The sequence below is a fragment of the Ziziphus jujuba genome, chromosome 4, assembly GCF_031755915.1.
Source record: "Ziziphus jujuba cultivar Dongzao chromosome 4, ASM3175591v1".
Taxonomy (NCBI): Eukaryota; Viridiplantae; Streptophyta; class Magnoliopsida; order Rosales; family Rhamnaceae; genus Ziziphus; species Ziziphus jujuba.
This window is the reverse complement of record NC_083382.1, coordinates 4,377,687-4,389,105: the sequence shown is the minus strand read 5'-3', so window position 1 is coordinate 4,389,105 and position 11,419 is coordinate 4,377,687. Positions and strand designations below refer to the sequence as shown.

General features: G+C 32.8%; 1 protein-coding gene across 1 annotated transcript; it reads left to right on the top strand.

The window, feature by feature from the left end:
• Window positions 1-223: 223 nt before the first annotated feature.
• Window positions 224-5,968, top strand: LOC107406711 (protein DETOXIFICATION 3). The gene is made up of 7 exons (XM_048471254.2): window positions 224-481; window positions 3,348-3,892; window positions 4,003-4,089; window positions 4,324-4,380; window positions 4,497-4,735; window positions 4,869-5,074; window positions 5,578-5,968. Exons 1-7 carry the CDS (start codon window positions 257-259, stop codon window positions 5,638-5,640), a joined length of 1,422 nt encoding a protein of 473 aa, XP_048327211.2. The 5' UTR covers window positions 224-256; the 3' UTR covers window positions 5,641-5,968.
• Window positions 5,969-11,419: the final 5,451 nt, after the last annotated feature.

The window sequence follows — 11,419 nt, the reverse complement described above, 5'->3', positions numbered from 1 at the left end:
TATTTATTTATATAAATATATATTCCCATATCCTAGAGCTACTTCTCCAAAAGCATTTCAACTGTTTGGCCTTTAATTTATACAATAATTAATTGTAACCAATAGCTAGCACATAGAACCAAAAAAACGAATATATATAATAATGCAAGGCATCAAGAAACGAATATATATAAATATCTATATATATATATATATATATATATAGATATAAGAGGATCGTGAAAGGGTCACTAAACAGAAATAACAAAATAAAGAAATGGAAGAGATGGGTGAAGAGAGGAAATGGGTGATAAGAAAGAGTGAATTTGTAGGAGAGATGAAGAAGGAGGGTTTGATAGCTGCTCCAATGGTGGCAGTTGGGGTTTTACAGTACTTGTTACAAGTGGTTTCAGTGATAATGGTTGGTCATCTTCATGACCTCTCCCTTTCTAGTGTTGCCATTGCCACCTCTCTCACCAACGTCACTGGTTTTAGTCTTCTTGTAAGTACTTTTTATATCAATTCCTTTCATTAGTTGCTATCCCTCTCTTCTCCTAAACTATATCTTTTCGAATTTTAAAAGGTTAATCTTTCATCTTCAATACTTCAAAGTCTATTCGATAAAATTAATTACGGTGATACGTACGCTAGGCCTGTAATCATATATAGAACATGTAAGATAACAATATTTTTATTTATTTATTATTATTTTTTTTTTTTTACGATATTAATCATGAAAACCACCATATTGTAAATTGTGATCGGCAGTGAACTCAATATGCAAATAAATAAATAAATAAATGATTAAATATCATAAGTGGATTTATATAAAAATAAATGCTAAAAGTACATACAATAGCTTCTCTTCTTTTTTACCTAGCAAAAATGTCTTTGTATCTCTAGAAGTTACAGAAACCAACCCCTTTGATTTTGCATTTTGTTACAATGTCATCCATTTTGTTACATATTTCTTGAAATTTTCACATGTGTAAATTGTGTATATGAAAATGTGAAAGTACTTTTTACAGTTTCATGATTACTTTTACTTCAAAGTATGATAGTAAAAAGATGGAAAAATATATATATGTGGTCCAACGATTGTAGTCAAGGTTTCTCCGATAAATGTGCGTGTTTGGTCTAGTTGACGACTTGTATGTATTTCGTTTCTGGATATGCTTATCAAATTGGTTTTGGGGTTCACGTCATTGATGTTAGTCACCAAATTACGAGGAAATATATACAAATTTGTAGTAAAATATGTGTGTTGGAAAATATGTTAAAGTCGAATTTTGTTTCAAAAATAAATAAACAAACTTTGAACTAGGGGTCAATTCTAGGCTCTACTCAGTGATATGTTAATGATGGTTGTTTTTGGTTTTAATTCACTATTTTAATAAACGGATTGTCGTCAAGTGGGATTTCTTGGGGTCCATGTCCCTCTTGTCTCTTGTGAGTTGTGACTTGTCAACAAGTCCCCATACAAACATTTTTCTTATCTCTTTCCTCTTATTACTTGATCATATCTAAACTATTAACTCTTCTCTCAAAGCATCTTGGATTTTTATGTATACTCAATCTATTAATCAATATATAGATGCTTTTAATATATACGTTATCTTCATAATTAGCAATATCATGTGATGGGAAAACATATAGTATTTGGGGTAACTACATTTTAACCCTTTGAGCTATTTTACCTTTGATTTTAATATTTTGTTACAATGTCATCCATTTTGTTACTTATTTTTTGAAATTTTTACTTGTGTAAATTTAGTGTATATGAAAATATAGTTGTATTTACATGAAAATGTGAAAATACTTTTTACAATTTCATTGATTGTTTTTACTTCAAAGAATGATAGTAAAAGATGGAAAAATATATGTATAATATTTGTATATATATATATATATATATATATTTATGTATAAAAACTGAAAAATATACATACATATATATATATATATATATATATGGACCAACGATTGCAGTCAAGATTTCTGCGAATAAATGTGTATGTTTGGTCAAGTTGACGACTTGTATATATTTCCTTTCTGCATATCTTATCAAATTGGTTTTGGGTTGACGTCATTGACCTGAGTCACCAAATTACGAGAAATCTATAAAATTTTGTAGTAAAATATGTGTGTTGTTCTAAGCCAATATCAGTTATATATTAATAATGGTTATGTTTGGTAAAAATTCACTATTTTAATAGACGGATTGAGCTCAAGTGAGCTTTCTTGGGGTCCATGTCCCTCTTGTCTCCTGTAAGTTGTGACTTGTCAAAAGGTCCCCATACAAACATTTTTCGTATCTCTTTCCTCTTATTACTTGATCAAATTTAAACTAATTAATTCTTCTCTCAAAGCATCTTGGATCTTTATGTAAACTCACTGTATTAATTAATATACAAATGCTTTTTATATATACTTTATCTTCATAATAAGCAATACTATGTGATGGGAAAATATTTAGTACTTGGGTAGCCACATTTTAACCTTTGAGCTAATTTACCTTTTACACTTTGCCTTGCAAACTATAAAATCTCTTACATTACCCTTTGAACTATGATGTTTCAGCAAACTTAATACAATCTATGCAATTTCTCCTTGTAACTTGACAAATTTAGTTATGCATACTATCCAAAAGTAAAACTGAATAAAATAAAACAGTTTAATTTTATCAAATTTATTTATTAAAAAAATTTATTATTAAATATATTTATCAAAATGAACGATTGGGCTCAGTTGACAAAAAAGTAATAGTTCAGAAGGTAAATATTCGTAGTTCAAGGGGTAAAATCCAAAAAGTTGAAAAGTTTAGGAATAAAATTTTTAGGAATAAAATTTAATTAAGTGTAGTATTTTTGTATGGTAGATATTGAACTATAAAAGGAATTACACATAAAAGAAATTTCCATTGATAATGATATCAGGACAAAAAAATATTTAAGTTTATATAAGTTCAATTATTGATAATGTTAAAACAATAGGAAAAATTTAAAAGGCAAAAAGCATGCATGTTGATTAGACTAAAACGATTAATAAAACTTTCTCAATTAAAAAAGTTTTAATAACATGAATCATGACAAAAACTATCAAAAGGATTTGAGTTCATCATGCAAAGACTAAATATCTTTCTTTTTCTTTTTGGTATTCTTGCTGACCTTGAGAAAATGGTGGGTACAGTAACCTTTTTTTTTTTTTTTGGTTGATCTTGGGACGATTGAAGTGGTAATTTGAACTCATTGTGACTTATTATTATTATTATTATTATTATTATTCAGTTTGAATTATTATGTATGGTTATGAATAATAAACAAGTAAAAAACAAAAAAGTAACATTTCTGTTTGTAAATGTGGGGCAGTCAGGAATGGCTGGTGGATTGGAAACTCTATGTGGGCAAGCTTTTGGAGCAGAGCAATATCAAAAACTTGGAACATATACTTACACTGCAATAATCTCTCTCATTTTGATTTGTCCCCCACTATGTGTCCTCTGGATTTTCATGGACAAATTCTTGATCCTAGTAGGCCAAGACCCTCTAATCTCATCCCAAGCCAAAAGCTACTCAATGTGGCTAATTCCTGCTCTCTTTGCTTCTGCAATCCTTAAACCATTAACTCGCTATTGCCAGACACAGAGTTCAATAATTCCAATGCTCTTAACCTCCTTCACCATCTTACTTTTCCACATACCCACATGCTGGACTCTAATATATAGACTGGAATTAGGGAATCATGGAGCGGCTATAGCATTTAGTTTATCAACTTGGTTGAATGTGATTTTGCTGGGATTCTATGTGAGTTTCTCTAAAGCTTTTGAGAAAACCAGGATTGCATTTTCTAAAGATGTTTTTCTTGGTATTGGGGAGTTCTTTCGTTTTGGTGTCCCATCTGCTGTGATGGTTTGGTAATTTTTCATTTATTTTCTCGATTTATAAATATGATTTTTGCCATTTTGTCCTTTTCTCTATTTTTTCCCAACTACTTAAATATATATAATACAACTTCTATGAATAGTCTTAAATGGTGGTCATGTGAGCTGCTTACTCTGCTTTCTGGTCTTTTGCCCAACCCAAAGCTGGAGACTTCTGTGCTTTCAATATGGTATGCTTTGGATTTCATTACCTATTATTTTGATATAATATATTTTGTTTACCAGCAAATTTTTTATACCAAATTGTGTGATGGTTAAAAAAATTGACTAGAACAATAGAAAAGTGACACAATTAATTAGTCTGTGTATAAAATTTGATAAACTAATTTGATGGCTGTAATTTTAATCTATTAGGACTGGTTCTAAACCTTTATCTGATGTGCTTTTACTTCTTTTATCATCAGCCTTACAATATCCACTTTGCACTTTACCGTACCATATGGATTTGGAGCTGCTGCAAGGTCTCCCTTATACCCTTTTTTTTTTTTTGGGGGTTATTTTTCCTTTTTAACTAATTGATGAATGAATGACAACTTTGTTATTTCTATATCCACTTATAATGAACTAAACATTGTAGCACTCGGGTTTCGAACGAACTAGGAGCTGGTAATCCACGGGCAGCTCGGATGGCTGTTTTGGTAGCCATGTGTCTTGCAATTACAGAGGCAGTAATTGTGAGCACCACCCTATTCTGCTGCCGCTATATTTTAGGATATGCTTACAGCAATGACAAGCAGGTGGTGGAGTATATTGCAGCCATGGCTCCTCTGCTTTGTCTCTCTGTTTTTTTGGACAGCTTACAAGCAGTTCTTTCAGGTCCCATTTTCAAATTTTTCATACTCTAATTTGAGACAATGACTTAGTTTGTCATCCAGCATTTTATATTTATAATCTTTTCAACACTGATTTCAAGGTAAATTTATTATTATTATTATTTGACACTATATAGGAGTTGCTAGAGGAAGTGGGTGGCAGCACATAGGGGCGTATATAAATCTTGGGGCATTTTATATGGTTGGACTTCCAGTTGGTGCTGTACTAGGTTTTATTGTGCATTTAAGGGGAAAAGGACTTTGGATTGGAATAGTGATTGGTTCTGCTGTTCAGTCAATTCTTCTTTCTATTGTCACTGCTTTCACCAGTTGGCACAAGCAGGTAACCTGTGCAAATTATGACTACAAAGGTTAATGATATATTCTGCCTAAACTTTGAAAATTCTTGGGTAGTCACATTATTCAGCAACCATCCACATGGATATGTAGGTTGGTCCCTGCATTGCCACTTCGATGGTGCTCAATGTTGTCAGTTGAGCATTTTCCTTTTCAAAAGGATTAATAGATTTGATTTGAATATAATTTAATGATTTCAAAAATATAACACTAACCTCTTATCAAGTTTTTAAAAGTTGTCATATTTTCTCTCCTATTGTTTGGTTCACATTTTTTGGATTAATTACATCCCCATTCCCTATGAGATTGCTAGTTGTAATTTTTAAAAAGGGATTAAATTGTAACTGATACAAATTTAATGATCCATATGAATTATATTGTTTTTTAAAGCTCCGAAAGCAGCTATCACTATTGTCATGATACTGTATTCCTTAAGTTGACATTGTTACAAAATTTATCAAACTTATACATGTAAAGACGTACTTGCAGGCAGTTAAGGCAAAGGAAAGGATATTTCTGAAGAGATCCTCAGAAGACATTGAAACAAATTGAATGGTTAAATTAAAGGCCACAACTCTTGTAAAGTAGTACGATGGCATATCAATCTTGAATCTTATTCAGTAGAGTAGAATCCTCAGCTAGTACAGAGTATTTGAAGATGGGAAGGACTATGCTTTTTATGTTACACAGTCCTTACGACAGATTTGTATTCACGTTTCTAATTAATATGTATATATATTAGTCAGTCTTTCTTTAAGGATAAAAATTTAAGGATGTCTTTGTTAGAGACAATGATGCAGTTTAATAAGTTTTGTCACTCTATTTATACTTTGGATACATGTTGTATTATCTGGTTGTTAGCGACAGTCTTTCTATCTTTCATTGTTATCTAAAGTCTTAGCATATCTAGAGTAGTTATCACTAAGTGTACTTATCATGTAAACTCTAAAAAGGTTGTATCTGAAGCATTGATCAATATATGAGAATTTACTTCTAGTCATAAACTTAACTTGGTAACAAAGCAGAGTCATAAACTTCTTGGTAACACAGCAGTTCTTTTTTTTTTTCTTTTTAACCATGTCTTCCAGTTCCACATCTTCGCCATCTCAGGGTGTTACACAGATTCCTGCTGCAACTTCCAGTCTTCTTGAAGTTCAAATTATTGGAATGTTCGCCATCTCAGTCTGCTGATGCTTGTTGCCATGAGCGTAATTCTGTTTTGCTGTCGCTCTGTTCTTGGTTATGCTTATAAGCAGTGAAAAGGAAATTGTGGATTATTTGGAAAAACTAACTCCACTGCTTTCTCTCTCCTTTATAATGGAAAGCTTACTGGAATATTCAACGTAATTTCTGGTCTATTTCAATTCCATGTTTGGATCAGCTCAATTTGAGCCTACTATTCAGCTTTCTTTTTGTTTGAGATAAGTTTAATTAATTTAATAGTTAATTGTCGTTTGATCAAGGGTTGCTAGAGGATGTGGATGGCAACATTTAGGAGTATATGCCAATCTGGGTGGGTTTTATTTATTGGAATTCCTGTTGCTGCAGTATTGAGTTTCCTTGTAAATCTAAAAGTGGTTGGCCTGTAGATAGGAATTCTTACAGGGTCTGCTGCACAAGCATTGTTGCATGCCCTTATAATTTCCTTCACAAATTGGCAAGAAGAGGTACGTAGACTAAAAGCCTTTTCTGTTACTTTTGACCATTTTGATGATTGAAAATGTGGATAAACAATTAATTTGTTTCCAAGTACTGAATGATTTTTTTATATGTGGATGATGTTGCTGGCAGTCAAGGCAAGGGAGCGGATATTTAAGTAGACAGACTAATTTATAAGCAAACCGGTCATTGCCAAAAGACAAAAAGTAAAATAAAAAAAACAAAAATAAATAAATAATAATAATAATAATAATACATTATATTGATGTTATGACTTTCGAGACCGTGTTTTATATTTGTACAAATGCACCCCCAAAAAAGAAAAAAAAGAAAAAAGTTTTGAATAGAAACATATAAATTTAATAAAGCTTTTAGCACAATATAAAATGATAAATAAAAGATGTCCTTAATTTGGTATGGATACTAAAGGGTCTGTTGAAACGTAATATTGGATTGAACTATTTAAAGATCTCTTCAATCAAATTTGGCTTAGATTTAAAATAATCCAATTTGATTTGGTTGGATTTAAAATAGTTTGTCCCAATCCAGTTTAATAAAAACCAATTTTGCATCTCAAACAAGAGGGCATTTTAACTTTACTATTGTCCTTAATGAGAATTAGTGATGTTCTAGGTTATTTATTTATTTATGTTTGGGGCCCTTTGTGGACTTTTTTGGGCTTTGTTTATTTTTAGGGTTTTATTGTAATAGGTTATTTTAGTTTTCTAATCCTATATAAATAGGAAACTTTACTATTTGATTTTTATACAAACTTTTTTATTTTAATAATACAACTTTTATTAAACTTTTCCTATAATTTTCTAGTTTTTTTAATTTTCTATTGTCTTTAAAGTTTAACCTAACTTTAGAATTTTATTTTTATTTTTATTTTACTGTTTCAACTCTATTTTCAACAAACATGAAACATGATAGGCTACCGAGTCCATCTTACAAAAACTATACATCTTACTTTTTATTTTTTCATTTTGATTTGTCAATGATGAGAGTGCAACCAGCCAACTCTCTTTCCAAGGCTCAAAGAACCCATTTGTAACAGCACAGATCACCCGCATGCGATATTGTCCGCTTTGGGCCCAGCCCGTACGATTTTGCTCTGCGACCCCTATTACACGGTGGGTCCACAAAAAGCCTCGTAAGGGAAAAGTATCCATACCCATTTATATGGCATGCTTCATTCCCCTTTCCAACCGATGTGGGATGTTGCAATCCACCCTCCTTAGGGCCCAGCGTCCTCGCTGGCACACCGATCCGGGTCCGGCTCTGATATCACTGTAACAGCCTAGACCACCTGCCTCAAGATATTGTCCTCTTTGGGCCTGGCCCGCACGGTTTTGCTCTTCCTGACCCCAGTACAACGGTGGGCCCGCATGGTTTTGCTCTTCCCGACCCCACTTATATGGCATGCTTCGTTCCCCTTTCCAACCGATATGGGATGTTACAATCCACCCTCCTTAGGGCCCAGCATCCTCGCTGCCACACCGATCTGGATCCGGCTCTGATACCACTGTAACAGCCCAGACCACCCGCCTCAAGATATTGTCCTCTTTGGGTCCGGCCCGCACGGTTTTGCTCTTCCCGAACCCAGTACAACGGTGGATCACAGGAAAAAGCCTCTTGAAGGGAAAGGTATCCACACGCTTATAAGTCATGCTTCGTTCCCCTTTCCAACCAATGTGGGATGTTACAATCCACCCTACTTAGGGCCCAGCGTCCTCGCTGGCACACCAATCCGAGTCCGGCTCTGATACCACTGTAACAGCCCGCCCAGCGTCCTCGCTGGCACACCAATCCGAGTCCGGCTCTGATACCACTGTAACAGCCCGCCCAGCGTCCTCGCTGGCACACCAATCCGGATCCGGCTCTGATACCACTGTAACAGCCCAGACTACCCGCATGCGATATTGTCTGTTTTGGGCCCAGCCCGCACGGTTTTGCTCTGTGACCTCTGTTACACAGTGGGTCCACAAAAGGCCTCGCAAGGGCAAGGTATCCACACCCATTTATATGGTATGCTTCGTTCCTCTTTCCAACCGATGTGGGATATTACACCCTTGGTTATAGGTATGCTTTTTGAATTTCTTACCACTTGGCAATGCCTTTGTCCCTTTTTTGTGTTTTTTTTTTTTTTTTTTCAAATCATTTGGCATTGTCCCACCACCTTAACACGAAATTCCATCATATTTAGTTTTTCAACAGCCCACAACTAAGGGGACCATCATTGTTCGATTCACTGCTGCAATCTTTTCTAGCTCTGTACCACTTTGTGAGAGTGCAACATGCCCACTTTCTATGCACTTCCAATCCAACTTTTTTTCTTGGTAATTATACCTTTATTTTCTCTTTCTATAAATATGGTTTTCCCATTTTGTCCTTTCTCATTTTTCCCAACTTTTTATTTATTTATTTATTTATTTTTGGTGAATTCTCTTCTTTCCCAACTACTAAAGTATATGTAATACACTGCTCACTCTGCTTTCTGGTCTGCTACCCAACCCAAAGCTGGAGACTTCTGTGCTTTCAATATGGTATGCTTTGGATTTCACTACCTATTGTTTTGATATAATATACTTTGTTTACTAGCAAATTTTTTATACCAAATTATGTGACAGTTAAAAAAATTGACTCGAAGAATAGAACAGTGGCACAATTAATTATTAGTCTATGTATAAACTAATTTGATTCCTATAATTTTAATCTAGTATTAGGACTGGTTCGAAACATTAATTTGATGTGCTTTTACTTCTATTATTAGCCTTATAATCTCCACTTTGCACTTCCCCGTACCATATGGATTTGGAGCTGCTGCAAGGTCATGTAATTCCTTATAATCTCCACTCTCCACATTTTTTTTCTTTTTTTCATGTAATTCCTTTTTTAAAAAATTGATGAATGAAGCACAACTTTATGATTTCTATATCACAGCTGGGATGGCTGTTTTGGTAGCAAAGTGTCTTGCAATCACCGAGGCAGTATTTGTGGGCACGACCCTATTCTGCTGCCCAACATTTTGGGATATGCTTAATTACAACAATGACAAACAGGTGGTGGATTGTATTGCAGCCTTGGCTCCTCTGCTCTGTCTCTTTGTTTTTATGGACAGCTTACAAGCAGTTCCTTCAGGTCCTTTTTTTTTCAATTTTTTCATCCTCTAATTTGAGACAATGACTTTGTTTCTTATCCAATACTGTATATTTTTATCTTTTCAACATCTACTTCAAAGTTGATTTATTTATTTATTTTGACATTATATGGGAATTGCTAGAGGAAGTTTTCGGGCATATATAAATCTTGGGGCATTTTATGTGATTGAGCACTGTACATTGAAGGTGAAAAGGACTTTAGATTGGTGGAGTGATAGGTTCCTCTGTTCAGTCATTTTTTCTTTCTATTGTCACTGCTTTTCACCAGTTGGCACAAGCAGGTAACATGTGCAATATATGATTGCAAAAATAAATGCTATTGAGCCTAAACCTTGAAAATTCTAGGCACATCATTCAGCAACTACCACATTGAAATGTAGGTTGGTCCCTGCACGGCCACTTCGCGGTGCTCGATGGTCTCAGTTTAACCTTGGATAAGTTAAGGAGTACTTTCTTTTCAAAATTGGCATCGCCGAATACTTAATTTTAACTACAATCTCATTTTCTTCTGATTTTAAAAATATCATCAACCAGTTATCAATTTTCAAAAAATTTATCATCTTTCTTTTTTATAATTAGTTTCATTTACATTTTTTAGACTAATATCATCCACACCTTCTATAAGAGTACTAATTGTTATTTTAAAATTTAAAAAATTAAATTGTAAGAAATGCAAACTTCAAAGAATCGGGATGAAATATATCCTTTTTTTTTTTTTTTTTTTGGGTGAAAAATAAGCTCCAAAGTAGCTTTCATTATTGATCACGCGATATTATACTTTTTAAGTTGACCCTCCAAAGTAGCTTTCATTATTGATCACGTGATATTATACTTTTTGCCTTTTTTGTGAAAATTGATCAAACCTGTACATGTAAATACATATAGCAGGCCATTAAAGGCAAGGGAAAAGATATTTCTAAAGAGATGTTCCTCAGAAGACATTGAAACGAATTGAATGGTTAAAATTAAGACCACAAATGTTGTAAAGTAGTACCCTGGATCAGTCTTCAATCTTAATGATCCATAGAGTAGAATCCTCAACTAATAGAGTTTTTAATTTTTTTAATTTTTTTTTCTTTTTTTAGCTGAAAATTAGTACGAAGTATTTGAAGATGGGAAGAACTAACCGTTTTGGGCTTCTTTGGTATGACTGTATTTTAATGCATTATTTTAGTTGTATTTGATTAAATTGTAATATATTGTATTAATATTGTTGGCTGTAGGATTGCCTTATTAATACTATTTTTTATTTTTTTTAAGAAATTAAACTAAGCAAATTATTATTATTATTATTTAAATCAAAAAATATATTTTTTCTTTTCTATTACTATATTAATTGAATAATCCAAAACTAAATTATATGAAAGGTAACAAAAAATAAATAGTATTTAATCAAATATCTATTTTGAAATTTTAGTACTACAAAAAAAAAAATATATATATATATATATATATAAATATATATATAACAACAAATAATATTTATAGCATAAATCATTTTAAAATTTTGT

Excerpts from the sequence above, each read along its gene's own strand:
- LOC107406711 (XM_048471254.2), top strand. The coding sequence starts at position 257 with ATGGAAGAGATGGGTGAAGAGAGGAAATGGGTGATAAGAAAGAGTGAA. Across the intron at positions 482-3,347 it reads TCACTGGTTTTAGTCTTCTT|TCAGGAATGGCTGGTGGATT; the intron begins GTAAGTACTTTT and ends AATGTGGGGCAG. Across the intron at positions 4,381-4,496 it reads GGATTTGGAGCTGCTGCAAG|CACTCGGGTTTCGAACGAAC; the intron begins GTCTCCCTTATA and ends TAAACATTGTAG.